The 26244-nt window shown below is 31.9% G+C and overlaps 1 protein-coding gene and 1 long non-coding RNA gene across 4 annotated transcripts; one reads left to right on the top strand and one right to left on the bottom strand.

Moving 5' to 3' along the window:
* Window positions 1-121: 121 nt before the first annotated feature.
* LOC128176100 (NAD-dependent protein deacetylase sirtuin-2-like) lies at window positions 122-26244 on the bottom strand. Of its 3 annotated transcripts, XM_052842170.1 has the most exons (17): window positions 26064-26244; window positions 24163-24194; window positions 23939-23966; window positions 22561-22716; window positions 21699-21805; window positions 20964-21020; window positions 20589-20657; window positions 19183-19306; window positions 17516-17587; window positions 17043-17098; window positions 16678-16754; window positions 15078-15135; window positions 14320-14384; window positions 13943-14009; window positions 13048-13132; window positions 7536-7591; window positions 122-2428 (listed from the first exon to the last, which is right to left on the bottom strand). In XM_052842170.1, exons 1-16 carry the CDS (start codon window positions 26074-26076, stop codon window positions 7551-7553), a joined length of 1107 nt encoding a protein of 368 aa, XP_052698130.1. In that variant the 5' UTR covers window positions 26077-26244; the 3' UTR covers window positions 122-2428; window positions 7536-7550. The 3 variants fall into 3 exon arrangements, with proteins under 3 accessions (XP_052698130.1, XP_052698131.1, XP_052698132.1); XM_052842171.1 differs by lacking the exon at window positions 7536-7591; XM_052842172.1 differs by lacking the exons at window positions 23939-23966; window positions 24163-24194.
* Window positions 17835-18935, top strand: LOC128176102 (uncharacterized). The gene is made up of 3 exons (XR_008242746.1): window positions 17835-18348; window positions 18508-18627; window positions 18783-18935. It is a non-coding gene; the product is annotated as an uncharacterized LOC128176102 (long non-coding RNA).

The following is a 26244-nucleotide window of genomic DNA, read 5'->3' as shown; positions in this document are numbered from 1 at the left end:
CAAATTTTCTGTGTTGAAGTTCATATTTCACTTATAATAAAGTTGATGACAGCCCTTTTTATAGCAGGACAAATTTTGTGTGTGAGAGAGAGAGAGCAGGTATACTTTTGTGTGAGAGAGAGAGAGAGAGAGAGAGAGAGAGAGAGAGAGAGAGAGAGAAAGCAGGTATACATACTTCGTACATGTAAATTTATACTGAAACAAAATGAGAATATTTCGGCAATTACATATTAAAGGGGCATGGTCATGATTTTGGCCAAATTCTATTTTTCTGTTTTTAACCGGGTTTTCCAACGGAAAAATCCAGTTATTAAAATAGTGAAAATGGCGGGCGGGCGGCTGCCAAAAGGGTACCCTCATTGTACGGATAACTCCTCCTACAGTTTTCAAGATAGGAAGTTGTTCTTTTGCAGATCAATTGTACATATATCAGAGGTGTGCATATTGCTAGAATTTTGATTTCCAATAATTTATCAAAAAAATACTAGCTTTTGAACTTAGTCATTTTTTGGCAAAATATTGCATATAGGGTACCCTCATTGTACGGATAACTCCTCCTACAGTTTTCTAGATAGGATATTGTTCTTTTGCAGATCAGTTGTACATATATCAGAGGTGTGCATATTGGTAGGATTTTGATTTCTGATAATTCATAAAAAAAATACCAGCTTTTGAACTTAGTCATTTTTTGGCAAAATATTGCATATAAGGTACCCTCATTGTACGGATAACTCCTCCTACATTTCTCAAGATAGGAAGTTGTTCTTTTGCAGACCAATTGTACATATATCAGAGGTGTGCATATTGCTAGGATTTTGATTTCTGATAATTTATGAAAAAAATACTAGCTTTTGAACTTAGTCATTTTTTGGCAAAATGTTGCATATTGGGTACTCCATTTCACTGGATACGTGTTGACATGGATTATGGATACAGTTCACATAAAAGAAAACCCGGTTTGCTGTCACATTGACAGCTTTTCACTTGTTATTATTTACAATGCTTTAAAAATGCATTTCTAATGATCAAATAAATTTTGAGAGTCGTTCATAGAGTTACAAGCAAGATACAGGGCTCACAATTCTTTGTCATGTAAACAAGGCTCGTGCCCTGTTTTTGTTTACATAGGTTCAATTTACCAGTAAAAAATCTTTTTCCAGCTTATTTGACTATCTTTTTATGTAATTAGGCATAGATAAACAATTCCTAACGTTTAACACATTCGTTTTAGGTTTAAACCTGAAGTTTTCACTTCAACGTTCAAAATGTAAACAAACGCTTTGTTTACATAGCAAAGAATTTCAAGCTCTGTAACTTGTTTATAACTCAACTAATGACACTCAAATTCCGGTTGCCTATTAAAAATGCCTCTCTGAAGCATTGTAAATATTAAAATAGGAAAAATATTTTTTGACCAAAATCGCGACCATGCCCCTTTAAACCATTTCAAACACATTTACTTTTCTGAAATTTTGGATTCATATATCACAGTTGAAAAAATCCTTTACAGGTGCAAGTTACTGAGACAGAGAAAATCAGCATATAATTGAATTACTGATTAATTGAAAACTTCCCTTCTTTAATGAACATCTTCAAAATGTTAGTGACACATTTTAAAAAAAGGTTAACATATACACAGAAAAATACATGTACACACACTGTACTAAAATCACACACAGAAAACTTAAAAAATATTGCACAGTTTGCTCTCGTGCATACACATGCACAAATGCTTTTGATAATCATAATGACTAAAAAAATTTTTTACATATACCGGTATATATAATATGTATTCATCAATAGACATGTTCATTTAAATCTAATCAATAGCACTTTTTTTCATCACAAGATAACAAAAAACAAAAAAAGAGGATAAAAAGCATTGATTCAGAATGAAATATTCTAAGATAATTTAATGCTGGTTAATACACCCCTTCCGACTGGATAATTTTTTTTATCATACCGATGCAAAGAATGGATGTTGAGATGTCTACATTACTTAAGTCTGTAAGACTAAAGTAAAAAATGTATCAATCCGTGTGACATTACGTTTGGATTTTGCAAAAAATTAATTTCAATCAATTCATTTAATCAAATTCATGGTTAACAAAGTGTAATTAAACTGCCCCAACCCATTGTATAGAAGTATAAATTAGGTAGCTATTAAATTCACTCCTTAAATAATTCATCAAGAATATACATTTATATTAATTCTCTGCAAATTAAATTGTGTATTTAAGATGCACAATGTATTTTCTGTCAAAGGGATATATATACATTGTACCACAAACAGTTTAAAAAACAACAGAAGAAAAATATAACTAAAATGAATAAACACTGTTCTATTAATACCAATAAATAAACTTTCTCAAACAGTTACATTGGTGTAAATCTGCAGCTCTAGTGCTTCCATGCATGTAATGTTAACCTGACAAGAAAAGTAGAAAAAGAATTATTAAACATCACCTGGATAAAAAAAAAAATAAAAAAAAAAATAAACATCACTTAAATATGAAATATTAGCATTTATTTTCCTTTTACCCTTTACTTGTTTTTAAAAAGGCAATTGAATATAGTTATATATGGTCAGTTTCTTGCTTATATGTATGTATTGTCAGATTTTGTCTGCAGAAACTGACCTCTGCAGTAACCATTTTTCATTCCTTGTACTGAAATTCAGGTAATTTAATTGAATAAAATATCATTTTGACACAGAAAAATGTTTGATCTTGAACATGGTAAATTTAAAACTACCAGTACATAATTATACAGTTAAGCACACTTGTAAGTGCCACTCAACAGGGAATGAAAATCTCTTTGTGGGTATGTTATGGCTGCCCAGATCATTTCAGAGCGATGTGTGGAAAGTCACCTGTCTGTAATTCATAAGATATGATGTCATAATAACTTTGACATCACGATCTGCATTCCTTTTGAACATTATCAGGGAATGTATATCCTAACATTACAAGTAAATTTTGTGAACATAATAAAACCGCTTGATTCCTTTACATAGACACTGTTGTATTTATTAGTGATATGACATTTAATATTTTCAATATTGAGTAATAATTAATAAAATCAGCAGTTTAAAGCTTTGTATTAGGTAAAAAACTATTCATAAACTACTGGTTTGGATACTCCCCTCTGCTACCTGTAAACCAATGAATGGAGATACTGGTATATATGCATTTTTTAAAAAAAAGGCTCAATAGCATAAGTGAAAGATCATTGATTCAATCTTAGTATATTTTACGTGAAATTGGGAGAGAAAATAAATACTAATGTGAATCATGCTAGGGGAAACTACCAACTGACCCAATTTTGTGTAAATCGAGCTTAAAAGGTGAAAATGTGCCTGGGTGCAAAATGTTTAACAGCATTTCAAATAAAAAAAATATCTACCGTATATAAACCCACTTCAAAAACTACAATAAATGTAAGTACAATAACTTGAAGGACTTAATTTATGTAAATTATTATTAAAAATTAAATGTACTGGTAGATTACTATCAGTATTTAAAAATAAAGGTAAAACATGTTTGATGTTTGATATACAGGCACGTAGCATCAGGGGGGGCCAGGGGGGGCCTGGCCCCCCCACTTTTGCTTGCAGCAACAAATTTTTTAAAATTTACATATAAAGAAATGAATTATAATGGAGTTGGCCCCCCCACTTTTTTGGAAGGTAGTAAAAAATTGATATGAAAATAAGGAAATGAGTAGTCAAATTGGAGGTACCGCCCCCCCCCCCCCCCCCCCCCGGATTAGGAATTTCATGATTTGGAGGAAAAAAATATTTTGGAAGGGAAAAATTGTTTTGGAAGCATAGTTGAGTCCCCCCCCCCCCCACCCCACGGATTAGGATTTTGAAGATTTTGGAAACTTTAAATTTCCCTTTTTTTTTTTTTTTTTTTTTCTTTTTTTTTTTGCTTGTCAAGATTTTTTGGATGGGTCTGGCCCCCCCACTTTCAAAAACGATGCTACGTGCCTGATATAAGTGTGTCAGATCAGTGAATCATGACCTCTCTTGTTTAAATGTACTATATCAAAGTACTGCAGTACTGACAGAGTTGATTTTATCGATTATTATTTATTTTAGAATCAACGATAATATTATTTTGCATGGCAAGTGGTTTCTTATATGTATTTGATTTACGCACATTTTTACAATATGAATACTCGGACTCTTCCGAAAAGAATTTCGAGAAAACCCCATATGAATCATGTTGTGTTTAAAGATACTATTAATTCCATCAACGTACGTATCGGTAATCAAAATATTTTTGAAAAATTGTATGGATCCAAGCAATATTGAACTCTAGCTTTGTTCAACCACACGCTCGGCTGTCTCCGTTATTCTCCGACAAGCAAGAAAAATTCTCTGCTTGTCGAAGAATTACGGAAATCACTGATTGTCTGGTTGAACGATACTATAGTAAACTCTAGTGTAGGGATACATACATGTACCACTACAAAAAATGTCTAAATTGTTTCCTACCATTTAAAGTCTGACTATTTTTTAGGTATCAATAAATAAGTTTCCTTGAAAAAACAATGCTTCAGATTTCATTACAGCGAATTTATCGATTATTTCCGAGAACTAAGTCTTGTCAGCGGTGATGATTTGTGCTTAGGTCCAAACACTGTTTCACTTTCGGTTTGCCAGAGTAACTGCATAGGAGAGTTGATTAAAATCAACTCCCAAAAATCAAAGTAACTTTCAGCTGGTTACAGTAAGACACGTTTATAGCTGAACACGCTTATAATGAATTGACGCATATAGCAAACACAGCTGAGTTAATTAAAAATTAAGGCTGTCTGAAGCTCAGTTTAAATCTGAAAATCAGATACTAGTTTAACTTTTGAATAAATACTTTAACAGGGCAAATTTCCAAAATTAGTTAGTAGGGGTTTCAAAATAAAGTGTCCATAGAAACCCCTACTAGTTATACTCCAACTAACTCATTTTGTAAATTAACTATGCATAATATTTTTCTTTATATGTACATGTATTTAATGACATAACTCAAACTGAATATTATTATATATTATTATTATATGATTGATATTTATTATATAAAAAATTCTAATGCTACATATTTTTCCATATTCGGAATACAATGTATGAAAGTTGTGAATTTATTGACACATTTAAAATATAATTATATGTATTTATGCATTTACTGCAAATGCATATTGAATATTCATATGAGACTATATAAAACTGTATAAAGCTATAACTTATCGGATCCAGGGGGCCCCTGGCACCCCAGGTGACGATATACCTGAGGGTCTCTGCGGAGATGTTGCCTCGCTTATTTTGTAATTTACTGAATAAAATATATATTAAAAAAAAAAAACAAAAACAAAAAACAAAAAAACCCGGCAAATTTCTTTTAATATTCATTACATAAATTAACAGCGATTATATCCAACACTCATATTTGATGCATTTTTGTGATGTCATATGTTCTTCTTAAACATGTGATGTGCATATCATAATTAAAAATATTTTTATGAAAAATACTTCGATAAGTAATGTATTTTGCAGTATTTTAAGGGGATTCATATAAATATTTTCTTTATTTGAAATATTATTAAACATTTCGCACCATCATTGAAATTGGGCACATTTTCACCTGTTAAGCTCAATTTACACAAAATTGGGTCAGTTAGTAGGTTTCCCCTAGCATGATTCACATTGGTATTTATTTTCTCTCCCAATTTCACGTAAAATATTACAGATTGAATTGATCTTTCACTTATGCCATTAAGCCCTTTTTTTTTTTTACATGCATATATATGTATACCGGTATCTTCATTCATTAGAGGGGATTCAATCTCCAAACCAACATTTATTAGAAACTGTTTTGAACCAAAAAAAATTAAATCATTTACTATTGTTAGTATGTAAAAAACTGTGATAATGATATTTCTACTTTATAAATAATCTTAATACTGTGTTGACATATTGTGAAGATAAAAAAAATATTCAATGAGCCTTTATCCAAGCATACCCTGGATGCGAGGGACATTCTTAGAGTGGAAAGCCGGAGGCTGAAGAGTATCATGATCAATAGCAAACTAATTATACTCATACTTGATCTTTCAAAGAATTCAAATCATGTGATGTCAGTAGTCTATATAGCACCGCCAAGTAAATGTGTTAGTGCCACTAAAATAAATGTATTAGTATCAATAGAAAATTTTTTGTTGTATGGAACAACCCCTAAAAGGATTCAGGAGATATTAAAATTATGTGAATTTAATAACTATATCCAATCCACATTTTGATGCTACTTTGGACAAGCTGACTTTGATTTAATTAGACATCATTAGCCAATCCATACATTCGATCTAACTGTGCATTTCATAAAATATAATGCATGTACCTGTGAATTTAAAACCCATTTCTAACATTTAGTCTTAGGATGAAATAGACAAAGGATTCACAAATCATTCACATACATGTACCAGCTATATTTCATTTTAGAAACATAGGTAATCAAAGAATACAAAGCTCACCAAGGGCATACACCTATATGAGAACAACATAATCATGTTAGAATTTAGCACTGGAGTCCTTGATAATCTGCAAGATCATGTTCATATCTGAAGCTAGCCTTATATTTCATATTCATAGTGAACCATGAAAGTTGTACTAGCTTAGGGCAAGCATTTCCTCCCAACATTTAAACCTGCTTTAAATTGAAATTTAATAAAAAAAAACTTTTACCTGCCCAAGCATCAGGATAAACTAGTTTCTGTTCTGCATCTGAAGCTATTTCTATAGTACACATCAATAGTTATACATGAATTAACTTGGCATGTCTGAATGGGGTATGACCAGTATTTACTTCAAAATGTAATCAGCTCGAAGAAGCTCGAGGAATGAAACACACATTAAGTTGCATGTAAGTTTGAATAATTATAAGTAACAGTGTTTCCCTAGATATGTGACCTTCACCAAAATCCTGAAACCTATGGCCAAACCTGTCAAGTGCATTTTATCACAAGATGCATAATCCAACCATAGATAGAGCAAACAAAACCAATGAATCATATATTTAGTATCAAACTGTAGAGAGCATACCGGTATGTATCACAAGTTTTGTGAAGATAGAACCATGCAATACCAGTAATAACTTAGATATGGCCACCAAGTTAAGGCACCTCCTCAATAAAATTCAACCATTGGTCCAAAACCTTTATTAATTAACGGTGACTTTGCTTTGATATACATGTATTACTTTCAGACTTTTTTACAGCCATGTTCTTTGAAAAAGTATTATATTTATGTTATCTATATTTTTGTATTAAATTTTGACCCCCATTTTGGCACGACATCATGCTCAGATCACAGTCTGCGAAGACTTGCAACATATTCATACTATCATCTTGCTATCATTAGGATTTCACAAATTATAGCCAACATATCTTTTTTTTGTGTAAGGGCCCCCACCAACTTTTTGCCAGCTCTTCTGATCCTCCAGGGGTTGTTTAATGAATTTACTTAAAAACACCATACTTACTTGCTTATATCAATTTCATGAAGTGCAGCATCCTTTTTTAGCAGTAGAATTATTTTCTACAAATTTTAATGTTAAAAATCCAACTTTCTTTGACATGCTTGTTGTTGTAAATTAATTGCATTTTATTATCTTTATTCCCAAATAATTTAATTCTGGTTGTAAGGCGCTTTCTGATTGGCTAAAAAATTATTTTATATCGTATAAAGAATGTTGCCTACGTCATAGTAAGACTAACGTCAAAAACGTATCAATACGTCAGACGTTACGTTTGAATTTTGTACAATTTAACCTCATTTTAAAGGCCAAATGACCGTTTTTATCGACAATGAAGGTACTAAAAAAATTAAACTATAACCAAAAAATTCAATATTTATTAGTTTTATACGATATAAAATGGTTTGAAACAGTTTACGCTATTTTATAAACCGCCTTGCGGTTATAAAGCGCAAACTACCCCAAACCATTTTATTTCGTATAAAACAAAATCAAAATCAAATTTTTAGGGATGATTGAAAATGTTAATGTCTCGAGGCGTTTTTTTTCAAAATTCATTTCCGGTCGTCCGTTTCCTGTCCCACGTCAAAAAACCTTGTTCCCTCGAGATCTCAGAATCGGCAAACACTTGAACATCTAAACTTTGTGGAATGATAGACCTATTGTTGTAGATGTGTTTAAACTATTTTGTTTTGTTTGTCATAACTTCCGGTCGTCACCGGAAGCACTTCAAAAATAATTATTTTACGCATTAAATTTCTTTTCCATATTATAAATATATAAGTATAAATCTATACATAGGTTATCTATGCGATGTTATATCAACTAAAAAATTCTACTTCCGGTAAGATATCTCAATTATCTCAGGTATTTTTTTAAAAACACATTTTGTTCCCATGAGATCTCAGAGACTATAAATGATATAAGCATGAAACTTTCAGGGATGATAGACATTTGATTGAAGATGTGTTTAACCGGTTTCATTTTATCTTCCGTCACTTCCGGTCCACACAGGAAGAGTTCGAAAAAATCGAGCTGTTTATCAGTTTAACTTTATTCCTTTGATATTTGTAGTGTGCTCGATGAACAATAATTTACAGAAGGCAAGTATACAAGAAATATTGAACACAATTTACATTGAGCACTTCCGTTTGTCCGTTTCCTGTCCCGAGACAAAAAACCTTATTTCGACGAGATCTCAAAAACAGTAACGACTTGAACAACCAAACTTTGTGGAATGATACACCTATGTATGTACATGTGTTAACACTATATTGTTATATCCGGCGTAACTTCCGGTCGTCACAGGAAGTACACTTTATTTTGATTTTTTAATTATAATTTGGTTATTTAGCATGGAAGTAACATTTAAGCATTAGAATTACAAAAGGTCATCTACACATTGTAAAAAAAACACAAAAAAAGTTCTACATCCGGTGAGACGTCTCAAATTATTCAGAGAGCCTTCTTTTTTAAAAACAAAGTACCCACAAGATCTCGGAAACTATGAGAGATCAAGACACAAAACATATATGGATAATGGACATTTGATTGGGCGTGTGTTAACGGGTTTCATATGGTCGTACGTCACTTCAGGTTCTCACTCGAAGCGTTCAAGCGATAGAAGTTTTTTTAAACATTTTATTCAACGTGATGAACAGTAGGTAAATGTGCTAAAATAACTACTTTTAATTTCTTAAATCGATCACTTCCGTTTGTTCATTTCCAGTTCCAAGACAAAAACATCCGACCTTTCGGGAAAGACAAAACAATGTATGAAGTTTTGTTTACTATGTTTTGTATGATCCAGCGTAACTTCTTTTGGTTTTGTTTATTTCTTGGGAATTACTTTACAGTATATAATATCCATTTTCTGTTTACAAACGAAATATATTTTTTGTACAGATTAATACATGAAGAACGGTAGACCTTTTTGTTGCTATAGTTATTATTTTTTTTCTTCCAAATTTTGTGCACAAGATTTGTTGAAATCTATTCGACCGATTTCTACCACTTTTTCACAGATGTTTGGGGGTGTTCAAAACTTGATCCATTTTTGTTATTTTTTTCGTAATCACTTCCTGTACCGAATTATCTGCCATTTTGTAATTATTGACAACCCATTTTGTGCAGCTATAAACTCGGAAACCATTAGAGAAATGACTATGAAATTTTCAGGATATGTAGACTATTGTTTGAAGTTGTGCAGCATGTAGTTGTTTAACGCCTGTTGCGCCATTTCTTGGAGCTCGCCTAGGCACGAATATTGGGTACCAATTTTCATTCAAAATTTCCATACGTTTTGATCTGTATCTTTTTATCAGTTCATATTTTGTTAAGACACATATAACAAAAAATAGTAGAAAATCAAAAGATCTTTCTTACAAAATCAAGAAAAAGTGGCTGACCCTTTTTTAAAGGGCCCAGACACTCGTAAACTCTATTACAAATAACTTCAAAACGATAAAGATTTTGTAATCCGTTATAGAAGCAAAGTTGATGATAATACCAATATCTATTAGAAAAAATCATTGCCAAGCCCTTTTATTGCGCAATTAGGGATTTTTAGGGGCCAAAGTACTTAAACTTTGACGCGATATAACTAGAGAAGTAGACATTTTTTGTTAGACATCATAGAAGAGAAAATGTTTGCATTAATGGTCTAAATGAATTCCATTTATCAAAACGCCAATGTATGTCCCCATAAGGGATCTACAGGGCTGGCCCCTAAAATATTCAATCATTTGTATCTCAGAAATGAACAGCAATTTTAGATGATGGTAGGAACAAAAAATGTTTGTATTCTTTTAAAAGACCTTTTTAAAGAAATCAAGAAAGAGGGACTGGCTCCTTTAATTAGGGGCCAAAACACTCGTTAACTCTATTTCAAATAACTAAAAAACGATAAAGATTTTGTAATCCACTATAGAAGCAAAGTTGTTGATCATAACAATATCTATCAGAAAAAATAAATGCCACGCCAATTTATTACGTAATTAGGGATGTTTAGGGGCCAAATTACTTAAACTTTGATGCAATATATCTAGAAAAGGAGACATATTTTGTTAAGCATTGTAGAAGAGAAAATGTTTTTATTGATGATTTTAATCCATTCCATTAATCAAAGCACCAATGTCTGTCCCCATTAAGGATGATTGTAAGAACAAAAATTGTTAGTATTCGTAAGACCTTTCGAATGAACTCAAGAAAAAGGGGATGGCCCCTTAAATTAGGGGCCAAGAGACTGGTAAAATCTCTTACACATACCTTAAAAACGATAAAGATTTGGTAATGCATTATAGAAGCAAAGTTGTTGATCGTAACAATATCAGTTTGTTAAACTCATTGCCACGCCGATTGATGACGTAATTAGAGATTTTGGGGGGGACTTAAATCTTAAATCTTTAATGTGCTGTATGTGAAAAAGCAAAACTCTTTGTTAAGCATTTGAAAGGATATTGACAATCATATACATTATCTGAAAGGGAGGGGTTGAGTGGAAATTCCGAAATTTCATTGAAATTTTAATGGTATCGTTTAAAAAATTGAACGGAAGACCTACTCGTTACTCGTAACGAGATCGTATCTAGTTCTATTTATATTCCTATGTAAATTTTCCTGGCTGATTAGTTTCTGAGAAGAAGATTTTAAAATTTTTACTCTATATATTCCAATGTCCCCAGGGACAATGATTTGTACAAATTTAAATCTACACCCTCTGAGGATGCTTCCACACAAGTTTCAGCTTTTCTGGCCAAATGGTTTTTGAGAAGAAAATTATAAAAGATATACTATATATATTCCTATGTAAAACTTTGACCCCCCATTGTGGCCCCACCCTACCCCTGGGGGTCATGATTTTTGGAAGTTGATTTCAATCAACTCTCCTATGCACTCACTCGGGCAAAACGAAAGTGAAACAGTGTTTGGACCTAAGCACAAATCAATATTGCTGACAACACTTAGTTCTTGAAAATAATCGATAAATTCGATGCTATGTATTCTGAAGTATTGTTTTTCAGGAAAACTTATTTATTAATACCATGAAAGTAATAAGATTTTAAATTTTACAAACAGTTTAGATATTTTTTAAAGTCATATGTATTCCTACGCTAGAGTTCAATGTAGTCTCGTTCAACCAGAGGCTTGACTGTCTCCGTTAATATCTGACAAAACAGAGTCTCTCTTGCTTGTCGGAGATAAACGGAAACAGCCGAGCAATTGGTTGAACAAGACAAGAGTTCAATCTTGCCTGGATCCATACAATTTCTCAGATATATTTCGATTACTGATACTACTTGCCATGCAAAATCACATATCGTTGATTTTGAATAAATGATAATCGATAAAATCAACTCCCGTCAGTACTTCAGTACTTTGATTACACTTTAAATTTACACCTATGAGAAAACTTCCACACATGTTTCAGCTTTCCTTGCTGATTGGTTTCTGAGGAGAAGATTTTTAAAGATTCACTCAATATATTCTATGTAAAACTTTGACCCACCATTGTGTTCCCACCTTACCCCCAGGGACAATGATTTGAAGAAACTTGAATCTACACTATCTGAGGATGCTTCCACACAAGTTTCAGCTTTTCTGGCCAAATGATTTCTGAGAAGAAGATTTTTGAAAAATCTCAACAAATTTTCAATAAATCCTAATTATCTCCCCTTGAAAGAAAGCGGTGGCCCTTCATTTTAACAAACTTGAATCCCCTTTACCCAATGATGCTTTGTGCCAAATTAGTTGAAATTGGCCCAGTGGTTCTTGGGAAGAAGTCAAAAATGTAAAAATATACAGACAGAGGGACGCCGGACAACAAGTGATCAGAAAAGCTCACTTGAGCTTTCAGCTTTGGTGAGCTAAAAAAAATTAAAATATTTTGTTGACATTACTGGTCATGGTTTATTTGATATTTATATAATGCATTTATTCACATCAAATTTTAAACTCTACAGTGCGTAACTTGCAACCAAAACAGATTTTCCACCTTTTCGTAAAAGATACAAAAAAAATCGTTAAAAAATTTATATCCTTCTTTGAACAACACAATCTTGCTTCAGAAATGATACACTTATAACGATCCATAAAATAAAATTTTGATGTAGCATTTTACCTTAATCCCATTGGGAATTGTAACCCTTCCTGTAATCCTTGGGTTATGGTTTGAACGAACTTGAATCTACTATAAGTCTACAGAAGCAAAAGTTTTTATAATACTGGCTATGAGATGAGGTTTTAAAAGAGCCAACCTTATTTTCATTATTTTCTAATTATATCCTCTTGGATAAGAGGGTCTGACCCTTCTTTCGAACACACAGTCTTTCTGAATCACAACTTGCACTAGTTGATACACTTGAGTATTTAGAAAAGTAGACTACTAAAATAGAACCAAAAAACCCCCCAAAATTTAACTCTGACTCATAAAGATACGCCAACTAATAAAGGGAATTTTAGACAATTCAAATGTTTAAATACATGAACCAAAGCACTTTAAGTATGGAAAAAGACTAACTTTTTGAAGAAGTCGTTTTGGTCTCTTTCTTCTTTTCAGCATCAATTCTTTCATGCTCTTGTTTCACTTTTTGACGAAGCTCATCCTGAATGTAAAATAAATACCCTGGTATATTAAAATATTTACAACAAACAGGAGGCCCAGGGTTCACATTGCTCACCTGAGCAATAATAGCCATAAGTCTGTACCGCTGATGAAATAAGCTTTATTGTGTTAAATACAACATTTAATAAGTAAAGTACCAATAGATCTTGTTAAAAGATTTTCAAATTTTTTCCACATTTTTAGGTTTTCTTTAATTGAGACCCTTTTGTTTATTCAACTTTTGAGAAGACGATTTTCAAACTTTCTGAGATTTTCTCAACACTACTTTATTTATATTTATCCAAAAAATTGTTTTATCTATAAGATGATATGAAATATCTTGATTCACACAATCATATGTACTGTAGATGTTCGTTTCTTTTTTTTTTTTTTTTTACATGTAGATCACATATCTTCATGGGAAAATCTGCCAAACTGCATACCAATATTATTAATTCAGCAATTTAAAAGATACTTGCTATCAACATGCTTTTATTCAAATTTTTAAAGCATATGAAAGATTATTTTTACTGATAACAGTGACCTTTATTTTCAATCTAATTGATATACATGTATTAAACATGGTGGGCGTTCATAATAAATAAAAAAAAACATAGATTCTATTCAATGATGTTGTATTTTTGCATATAGCAAATTGCTCTTCGTCAGAGTACCTATAGACTAAAAATGCATACCTGGGAAAATATGACAGAATATGAGAGAGTGTAAATAATCATGTCTACGGAAGGCAAGATATTATAATCCTATTCTACAATTCTACTGTATTTCCATATTAAGCCACCACACTTACTCCCCATCCCAACATGTCAGCCAACTTGTAACAACCATCGTCACATGTTCCCTCCAAGAAAACATCTCTGAAAAATTGTAAGCAAAATTCAATATACAACCAGCATAATTAAGTAAATGTCTAGGAATGACTGCATGATTGCATAATTTATTAACAATGACAGGTGCATACATGGCCCCTTGAATAACGATCAAATATCTATTTTTTGTTTAAACACTAGAAAAAGAGATCTTTTTGACATATAAAGTTAGCAATAAGACTACTAGAAAGAAGTCAACCAGTAGTGGTAATTCATTATTCATTTACAGTCATGATTATAACAAATACATGTACTAGCAAGTATATAAAACCTATACAAAGAACATGTTAATACAAACCTATAGTTATCTTCATCATCAAACTTAAATCCACCTCCAAACATTAACATAGCAAAGGGATTGGTCTGAAATTTGAAAAAAAAAAATGTTTTTTTCCTGATTATGTAGCTTCTTTATTTTGCAATTCCCTAATTTTTCTATGTTGGGGGAATTAATTGTGGAAGATTTAAGTGTTTTGCTTTTAACAAATTTTTTTATCTGATTTCCAAATATTGATGCATTTCTAATGGGCTCCATTCAATTTCGAACCAAAGGCACATAATATTTGTTAAGACTTGCTAAATTTCAACTTAATTGGCTTTATTTTTTTTTATCAATAACAAAGGCACATCAAATTATATATTTGATGTCTCTTTACTAAAATCGAAAAGGCCTTTTATTAAATCAGCCTCGTCAGGAACGCATTTCTAACAAAATAGTAGTGGCTGTGAGCGTTGATACCTTTCTAAGTCTTAAAACCACCTCAACTCACACACAGATTCAAAATCAAAATGGCAGCTGTACCAGTAAAGTGTAGTCTATTCAAGGTATCAAACTTGTCAAAGCCATTGTTGTACGTGACAAATCAAGGTCACTTCTCAAGTTCAAGGCAAGATAATTGCACATGTCACAATCAGTTGGTTTATTTTCTAGATGGCCACCTTCATGGGTAAAGTGCTTTTATTTACATGACAAAATCAATTTGATATTTCTAGAAAGTGGAAAAAATACTAAGTTCTAAGTGGAAAGTTTAAAGTGGAAAATTTATCAATACATACTGGCCCACATCCAGTCTTCTCTAGGTTGATATACAATCTTGGAGTTTCCTCTGAAACTCTGAAAATATTTAGACACTTTTAGAAATAAAATTAAGTCAAAAGAAATAACAGTATAAACTAAGTGACAATAAAGCAATTGCTAGAACTTAGTTCCCTGATAGACATGTTGTATACAGAGGAAAAAAAAAAACTTGCCGGCAATGCTAAATCTAGGCCTTAACTATAATTAATGTAAAACTGAGAATAAGAAGCACTCAGCTGATAGCATCAACTCTACTTATACACTCAAATTATTATTTTGGATCAAGTTCCTATTACATGTATTACAATGATAAAGAAGAGGATACAGCTTGTTTCAATATTTGCCCTAAAATTCAAAAGTTGTTTAAATCTAATAAAAATACACATATACCATCTTGAACATGTGTGTATATAAAGTACCAGGTTAAAAACTTTTATCTTGTTTCAAAAAATAATTATGGCTTAGACATTTTGGCATATTTCTAAGATTTAGTCAAAAATGATGGAAAATGGCACATTTTCTCATAGTTTTTTGAAGAGGAAAATGTGTCTGCAGCCGTCGCCCATGACGAAATTGATATATTTTATGTGATATCACATGATAAAGTTATAATATGAGTTTCATCGTGGGCGACGGCTGCTGACATATTTTTCTATTCAAAAAACGACTAAAGAAATTGCATCTTCTGCTCAGTTTTATGAAAATTGCGGGAACATGCACTGTTTATGACGTCACAATTAACCTTGTGAAAGTCTAATCACGTAACTATTTATAGATTCTTAATTTATGGGTATTTTTGTGTAAATAAACATTAATACATTTCAATTTTTGTGATATTTTTAAATTTCACTCTAAAACAGGGCAAAATATGTCTGAAATTGTACCTAGTTCTTTATGATTACCCTAAGGCTTGTTGTCCATTTAAAAGTTTTAACTACAAAACTATCTTTTCAAAATCAATGATAAGATGTTAACCTATTCAGTAAAGCTATATTTTAAAACAAATTATTTCTTTTAAAGCATGCTAATTGGATCACACTCTGTTAAATTGACAGTATTAAGTAAGGAAAATTGAAGTGTATATAATTGCTAATACCTTGTAACGTGTTTTAAGGGGACTGGATGGTCATGACAATTCTTAGACTAAATTAATCTCCTTAACAAGAAGAGATTTGCATAAAAATAAAGAAAAAATAAAGAAAATTACTGTTAATTCATTTAACCCGAAAAATTATAATCTGCATAAAAGCGCAATAAGCATTACTCATGGATTTTAAAATCTTCTTTTATTTTTTCAGTTTGGAGCCACATGAAATTATAACAAAACAATCGGTGCTCGCCATTTCATATTCTCGCGATTTGTTGAAAAACGGCGGCATCTCGTAATTAAGTACTTGCATAAAATAAAGCATTAACAGTATTCAAATTTTAAAGCTAATATACATTCTTTTAAAGAATTTTCCTGTACTGGTGAAATAATAATTTAAGACTAAAATAAATCGCGTCTAGAATTTGAGTAGATCTAGTGGTTAATTTGTTGACCATTTAGCCTCATTATATTCATTAAAAAGCCCTTACTTGCTTGTCAGTGATGCAAATGGTTGCACGGTTAAAGAGGTTCCCATAATTATCAAAAGGTCACAACTTTTAAAATCCTGAAAAGTTAATGTTCAAGTTTTAGTTATGGTAAGTCCTCTTTAAGCTTCTAAAAGCATTTTGTGTTGTTTCAAACCAAAAATCAAATCTTCTCATACAAACAAAAAATTAATCTTACAGTTTTTACAGTGTAGGGAGAAGGGGGGTGGTTTTAATCAGACTGTTTTCTATAGTACAACATGATTTCTTTGAACTTTTCTACTAAATAACAGTACAATATTATTTCTATCTACAACCAAACTACTTGAATTCAGTTAAAGCAGTGAGAGCATCACTGGTTTCTGTACCTTTGAGACACACTGTACAAATCTGTTGGGTAGGCTTTCTCCAAAGAAAACAATGTCTACAAAATAAGTTGACATGTAATTATGTAATATTAAGTAATGGCATGTATACATGTATGTACATCACAGTTTCATGTTATAAAAGAAATTTCCAAAGATTCTGCTCTTCCTAAACCATTTACATCTGATTGCATGTTTGCATTTTTTTTTATACATATACTATAGATTGGCAAATAATGATCATGGTTTTAATTTCACGATTTATCATTTTTCTGCCAAATTAAACTTTTGTGAATACTATTATTAGTTTTCAAAACGTTTCATTCCTTGCATTATGGAAAGATGACTTACAGTACTTAGTACTTATTTTACAGTTAATTTAATATACATGTTTGTAGTTGTAACTGATATATACCTTATATACCAGTGATCTAGTTTTGATCAGTAAAAAAGAGCAAAAGATGTGCATTCTTTACCTGGCTTAATAGTCCCCTCACAACCATCTCTTTCACATTTGGGAATTCTCATGTCCTTGCCAAGAATCCTTTCTATTTACAAAAAGAAATGAATTTATTTTACCTTATTCAGCATTTTCAACATGAAAAAGTAAATTATGTTCAAGATTTCTATTTACAAAAGAAATGAATTTCATATTATACAGCATTCTCCACATGAAAAAGTAAATTAGGTTAAAGATTTAAAACATACAAGTGATATGGAAGTCATTAAAACATACATTGTGTCAAGTGATATGGATGTCAGGTGAGAACTAAATGTTATGCAGTCTAATCACTCATACATGCCAACTATCCCGATTTTTGCGGGATTCTCCCGATTTCACGTCGTCAAAAATACAAATCCCGATATCCCGATCGGGATTGTCAAAATACCCCGAAATCCCGATTCTCAAAAAATCCAACCCGTTTTACGACAATAAGTCCCGATTTCCATCTAAAATTTCAAATCCCGCGCTGCTTGTCTACGCTAACCAATCAAAAAGCGGGATTATGACCGCCATTGCTGTTTACCTGTATCGCGTGTGTATATCGGGATGTGTGAATTGGTGTAATTTCCTGTACGCTACCTGTGTCTGGGTGTTTGCAAACCTAATGAGGAGCATGTTTTGATAGTAATTAATCGGGATGGATAGCAAAATGCCACACTTTTTAATCAAACTTCGACAAGAAGGGGGTTACACCACCAAAGAAAACGAAACTTTTATCCCGATATCGGGAGGCAGATTTCCGATTTTCGGGATGACTATCGGGATCGTAATTGGATGACAACCATGTATATTGCCATGCAATAGGTATGTTTAACTTAAATATAGTACAACTAAATATATTTATTGACAGGGTACATTCTATTGTGTACACATGACACAACTGACAAGCTAATACATTATGATTATCTCTACAAGAAGAATAGATATGTTAAACTTTATGAGCAATGATTTTTTTATTTTGAGGGATTTTAGGGTAGACCATGGTGGAATGAATGATGTTACAAAGAACACGAAAACAGCCATCCATCAAGCCACCTGCTGCTATCAACTTCTTTGTGTAATCAAAATTAGAGCAAGATGAAGGTAACTAATTTTTTTAATAAGCTAGTATATAATATCTCTAAAGAATTTTAATCCAGGAAACAATTATAACTACTTTCTTTCACTTTTTATAGCAACTTGACCCATAAATGCTTTTTTGATATTTAATTTAATTAATTATTCATTTTATTTTGTAGATGTCACAAGAGCAGAGGTCCTGTTTGCCAACTGCGTTGCAGAACTTAGTGCTTTTTGAACTGCTATACCATACTATTTATTGTTTGTTGAGATTTTAAAGATTGATTTAATAAAGATTGATTTAATATATGAAAATAAAGTTATGTACTTTATTTATGATTTCATTTGAAAGAGGAGATTGTTTGATAAATACATTAGTACATGTATTATGATAAATAGATAAAGAAACAGATGAATTTCTTAAAGTTCAATTGTTTATACAAAGCAATTACACGACAAAATGCCGCGAAATTTCCTTCTAGGAAAATGTCGCGCGTAAAATCCCCCATTGAGATTTTCAAAAGTTGGCATGTATGATCACTTGTATCCATATAAACATTAGTTTGCAGATTAACTCACCCTTCATCCAGTCTTGAGTGTACTCAGCATTACACACCAGACAGTGACCCAGGCGGAACGAGCCGTGAGCCTCTACAAGCTTCTCCTCTTCCAGTCCAGCTACACTCTCTAACGTGTCAATGTTCTGTAGAAAAGACATACTGTGTATATAATGTAACATGATACATCATTTACATGTAAAACCCCTGTCACACCGGAACTGCGTCTTTATAAAAAGCAATCCTGCTGCGTCAATGAAAAATACAGAACGATGAGGTGCACGTAGTTGAATCTCCTACAGAGGTGCAATAAGGTAGTGACATCTTCATTTGTCAAAAATGTCGCAATTTTTAAAATCAAAAACGCCATACAATGGCATGTACTTTGACTTTGCACACAGTACGTGTTAGGCTCTGCGTTCTGATAAACTTGCTGTAGAAACAAAGTGCAGTCACTGTAACAGTGCAGTAAGATCTCCAGCAGCACCACTAGAGCTCCGTTGGCATGCTCAAGTAACACACATAATCGCAGTATAGAAGACGTGAAAATTTTAGTGCACTTGGGTAATCTAGGATGTCACTGCCTCGCAAGTGTTATAGGAAAGGAGAAATGAGAATATTAGTTTAGTGAAAATATATGGATGGAATGGGAATCGAACCCGGGGGGCCCCTGCACTTCTACACAGGAGCTCTACCACTGAACTACCCAGGCTAATATCCATGGTCCATATAGCCCAAACTACTACATTCCCCCCTCCTTAAATGATCTTTGCCCTCGAAAATCAGCCCAAGCTCTTTCCCCTGGCTGGAGTTAACCTGTCAGTTCCAGGGTTGGTCACGGCACCAGATGTTGTAAGAAAGGAGGAATAAGCATAATAATATGTTGAAAACATATGGCTGGACCGGGATTCAAACCTTTGACCCCTGCAACTCTACACCGGAGCTCTACCACTGAACTACCCAGGCTGATATCCATGGTCCATATAGCCCCAACTACTACACAAAAATGTCTTCCGTGCATGCTCTCAGTGCATTGAAGACACATTTAACATGAGATAAAAACTCTTAGCACATCACAGGCACTTGGCGAGAGCACTGTCAATCCCAAAGTGGAACTTCATGGGAACGCTTTTTCCACAGGGAAGCTCTCTCAAATGCTGCTGTCACAACAGTCAGGCTACCTTTCTTACATCCGTTTTAAATAATTTGTAATGATATGTGAAGTGTTTGCAATTTACTTTACTTGTTTCTCTCCATACTATATGTGCATTAATATAAAGCATTAAATGAAAAACTACTTTGGAAACCTAAGATTATTAGACTGTTCAATGAGGAAAAATAAACTCTTTTCAAAAATGGTGTCAAATAGTATTGTTAACATTGTAATTAGGTAGTAAGTCCAGTGTGCAAGCACATACAGGTACTTGCCTGTGTATAGTGACGCTTTAACAGCCCTTTTTCATTCAGCATCTTTATGAAGTAATGGCATGGAGTAGGCTAGAAAAGAAAATCAGTACATGTACATGTATCTAATTGACTAAGTGATATGATGATAATTAAAGTAAAGTTTTAAAATTATTTATCGATTCTGGCAACCAGATCCAAATATAACAGCATAATGATTTTCAAATACAGGGTATAACTAGTTGGGTAGTTCCCTATAACTGATAATTTACACAAATTATTTTCAAATACATACATGTACATGAATCTAGAAACTAAATTCTTTTTAAAACTTAAACTAAGTCAAAAAGTCCTATTAATAATCTAACTTTAAACCAATGAACTCTGTTTGTTTAATACCTTAAATATCCCTGGCCAAAGTTCTCTTGCCAACATACAGAAGGGTTCAGGGTTCATCTGAGTAATACACACAACACCTTAAAATCACTCTCCCTTGTAATTGGCTATTACAGATACAATATGCAACATTATTTTCTTGAAATAGTAAAATAAATGGTTACAGCAAACACTCTTTTAATGAACTTCCACTTACAGCAAAGTCGTTTTCATCTCCCAAAAATATTTTGTATTGTAAAATTATCAGATATAACAATTGAAATCAAATTTAAAATATACAAAAATCAAAACTCTTTTGTTCATTGCACTTGATTATGGGCATGTTTTTTGTTCTTCGTTTGGATAATTAACAAAACAGCTGTACAAAACTTAGAGATTAATTGGTGGTTTCTAAAAAAAAAAATTGCATATTATCAACCTGAAATAAAATTTCGACTTGGGGTAAAAAGGAGAATTTTTTTATCAACAAAATATTGGATATAAAATAAATATGAATCCTATAGTCATGATAGTATAAAGCATCAATAACATTTTGACCTATTGTAGAAATTTTTTTCAGAGTTCTAAAGATCACTCAATATCAGTAGAGATGTGGCTCCGCTTGATATTTGGGCCGATACCTTTACTGGTAAAGGTGTTGGTCCAAATATCAAGTTGAGCTGAATCTCTACCAGGGTTAATCAGGTAAGGGTCAGCCCAAATAAAACTGTTTATAATAAATTTTCCGTATATATTTACCATGAAATAGTCCAAAGTAAATATGGCCTGTGGATTAGGAAGGTCATATTTCTCTAAGTTGTGGTAAAGTCCCGTCTCTGGAGATCGGAAGTCTGGGATACCAGCAGCTACAATTGTTCATTCACATGCACATGTTTGAGCTTGATTAGAAATATTGCAAATACTGTGGTTTCATCAATATTCGTTGAATACCAATTTTCGTTTTTAAGTTGATCCATGAAATAAAATGTTCATTAAAATGCAATTTCTATTAACATTTTGTATTGATAGGGTCATTGGCCACGAATTTAGGTATTCTTGAAACTGTGATTTTCACTTTATCCACAAAAATTGATACCCTTGAATATTAATGAAACCACAGTACCATGCATGCACCCATGTTGTTTTTGAAAATAATATTTTTCAAATTTTCTACTTTATATTCTTATGTTGAACTTTTCACTCTTAGTGTGGCCTCATTATTAAATGAAACTTCAAGATTTGAAAGACAAAACCCCTGAATCTACACTTTATAAAGAAGCATTCATATAAAGAGCATTTGTAATCCTTAGTTCTAGAGATGACCTTAAATTTCAACACATCCACCCTATTTACAGTTTCATATCTATGGGTACTTGTATGAAGATGTGATTCTTCAATAAAATCAATTGAACGTACTTCATTCAGAGATGCTTTTACCATTAATTTTCGTTGAAATTGGTGCAGTGGTTTTGGAGAAGATCTAAATGTAAAGCGATAACTTTTTGCAGACTAAGGCAAAATACGACCAACAACAGAACTCTTAAGAACTACAGACTCTGTCAGTCATACTATGTTCTCTACTAACCAGAGAAAAATATATAACATGATTGGTTTAGCTTACATGTTGATATTCCAGCCCCAGCCATTGTGATGATTTGGGTAGCCTTTTTATCCTTGATCAATTTGACAATCCCTTCCAAGTCAACAGAGGATAATATTTGTTTTGGTGGTTCTTTCGTTTCGAGATATTTCATCAAATCCACTAAACCCATCTCACCTGATAAACATTAATCAATTGTTAATATATCACAGAAAATAAAATTACACAGTACTGTAGATTCCCATTTTTATATGAAAGTACTTACTTACACAATCCTGCCATTTTGTATAAAATTCATTGAATTTCTAATGATAATTCATATCGAATGCACCTTAAAAAAATGAGATTTAATAAGAATCCATAAGGGGAACTTCTTGATATTTTATGTACTAGATAATTGTATTTTGAGTTTGATTAGAAATCTACAGTATAATACATGATTTTTTTTTACCTTGATAAAATTAAGGGGTAGTTTTATTAGTTTACACTACACATGTGAAATGGAAGCCTCTAATTTCACCTCCACCTGCACTATCTACTTACTTAATTAAATCAAATTTTTAGAAAATCATATCTAAACATGTTTATCAAGGAAATATTTTTGTTGCTTTTACCCGTTAATTGTTTTCATCAAGAATTGAGGACGTGTAGTGTAGACTACTTTTTGGGGTAGGGTTGAGTGTGCAGCACGTTCACAAAATCCAATAGTTCTTCAAAATCTAGCCACTCCTAATACCCTTTATAAATTGTTAATTTCAAGAATTCTTCATATGAATAACTGAAGAGAAATTGAAATTTAAACAATATAAAGCTTTTTTTTCATTTGGTGGTTTATATGGGCTATATATATGTGTGTATATATAAACTACACGTCTGATAAACGATTCTGATCATTGAATGTTTTCCATAAAAAATTTGTTTTATTTGGACCTAAATCTGTATCAAGATTTCATTATGTTGTTACTAAATGTTAGATTTTCTTATATACTGTATCATGTAAAGTATGCACTTTAGCCAAAATTTAATCAAAAGTAGGGGGAGCTTAGTTTAAACATTGTAACAAAATTTTACACGGACATTGAAACAAAATTTACTCTATTTTTTCAGAGCGTGTTTCTGGTTACTGCAGATAGGTAAAATAGTTGATATAGCTTGTAATGCAAGTCGTATGTGTATTCACTTAACGTATGTGTCTACACTTATTATTACAGTATACAGATGAATGTGGATAGTTGAGATGGAGGAAACATTAAGAATTAAAGGTTATATTACTAACACAATATATTTATAAATCATTTGAAACATAAGAAGTGAAAAGCTATTCAAAATTTTAATGCATGATGCCTAGTGTTGGTTTATTCATATGACTCAAAATTAATCAAATACAGGTATGACTTACTTGGGTCAACCTTTTTGTCTGGATTTTTCTATAAAAAACAAAACCCATAATAAATGAAGATTAAATAAACAGTGTTTACATATCATGGAGCTTTTATCATACATCTAAACCTTATCTTCTTAATAGTCATTCATAAATGGTTGTTTTTATGTTATATACCGGTACATGTTATTTTAAAAGCTTATAAAGCCAATCGCAATATCTTATCAAAAAATTAACTTTACCTCATCATCAGGCTCATTTGGACTTTTCTCATCTATTGAAAGAAAATAAATTCAACACTCTCAGAGAAGTAGTTTAAAATATATGAAGCATCAAAGATGAAAACATTCAGCAGCACCAAGGTTTGATACATAAATAAGCAACAGTCAATATTTTTGGTAATCAATAACCATAATCAACATGATCAAGTAAAAGAATATATTAATTAAACTTTAAGTTCTGGAAAGAAATTTATAAAATCAGGCATATTTTTATTCAGTTGTGCTTTAGTTTTCTGCATGCAAGTGGATCTAGCATCAAATTTTAATTAGACTAGTTGATGAAACTGATTCAGAAGATCGAACTGAAGAAAATATCACACCTTAAAACCCTATTCAATCTTCATTCCTCTCAGTTACTCTATAATCATATCTAGATCTAGCTGCATACAGTTCATTTGTTTCCAATTACAGTAAAACACCATTATAACAAACATGCTTATAATGAATTAACACTTACAGCAAAGTGAATTTCATTCCTCAAGACTTTTTTACAAAGTGAAAACTTGACGGATATAACGAATTACGCTTATACATGTTATAACGAAGTTAACTTGCCCGTCCCTCGGACTTCGTTATAACTGCGTTTTACTGTAGAAAAATCCCAATTATAAAGCTGTTTTTATCAGCTTTGTTTCATTTTATCTTTTTTGTATTTTTTTTTTTTTTTGGGGGGGGGGGGGGGGGGGTGACTGCATGAGCTATTCTATGGGAGTCATGGCATCTTTCTCATTGTTTCTGTGTTTAATCAAATATGAATTAGTTGAGGTCACCCCTTACCCTGATTAACAATATTCTAGCAGACAATCCTGTATCTGTGTACTAGCCAGTTATCGTTATTGTTACCTGAAGCTTAACAAGTTCTTCCTTCTTATGATTTTAAGTATGATGTCTTGTTCATTTAACTTTGTGTAGTCTTTCCCAAGTAACTGTTTCAGTCATATTTTTGGCAATTTTTTAATAAAAAAATACATATACAATTATACATGTAATGAAAGGAAAAAAAAGGGATATAATACAAGATTTCTTCACTGATTGACACATTTACATTTTTCACTCAGAAGAATTCACGGGAACAAAAAAATGCCAAGAAGCCACATTGCTCACCTCAACAACAACGGCCTTAACAATTAACCTTTGAATGAATATCATTTAAAGCATGGGGTATTAATGAATATTGAGAAATTAAGTTATTAAGAGAGAGAGAGAGAGAGAGAGAGAGAGAGAGAAAGTGACATGACTGTTGCTTACATTTAAAATCTATATTCATCCAAAAGAATGTGACATTTAATACATATTTATGACTCCAGAATTGTCAGAATTTTTTTGTATAAATACATTGAGACGGACATATCAGTAATTGGCAATGATATTCACAAAAATGTTCTTGAGGTCAGTTGCGGGTTTAAAATTTTGCACCTCTCGCACAGGGTATTGCGAAAAACAAATACATCCAGATAAAAAAAAGTAATTTTATCTCATAATTATCCATAAGACTAGAAAAGATCTCGTTATTATGAGAAAAGATCTCCATATTACTAGATAATTATCTTGTTATTATTGGCCCTATTCCTCTTTCGTAGGGTATTGGAAATGTAAGTTAAAAAGTTCAAATACACATTTTTATCATATAACGTCTTTAATCTAAAACGATTAGGCCTGTTTATTTTTTAGTGAAATGAATCGGCCTTAAAACAATTTCAAGAAGTATTTTTATCACTTTGCCACTATTTCAAAATCAACGTTAACCACAAGACAAGAGTTAACAGTAATTAAACCTAGTTTATCAACTATGTTTAGCTCATTTTTGTGAATTTGGAGTGACATAATTAAGTTACATATCATATTACATGAATTACACATACCTTTTTCTGCCATTGTAGAATTGGGTGTAAAATCTAACAAAACAGTAAAAATTACTTAAAAAGGGGGGAAATTTATGAACATCAAATATTTTCACGTGTTGTCACACAATGACACAATCAATAAACTGGCTTATAATACATAACAGAATACGATTTGCAATGAAACTGAAACTGTCAACAA

The sequence above is a fragment of the Crassostrea angulata genome, chromosome 3, assembly GCF_025612915.1.
Source record: "Crassostrea angulata isolate pt1a10 chromosome 3, ASM2561291v2, whole genome shotgun sequence".
NCBI lineage: Eukaryota > Metazoa > Mollusca > Bivalvia > Ostreida > Ostreidae > Magallana > Magallana angulata.
This window is presented reverse-complemented; position numbering and strand designations above follow the sequence as displayed.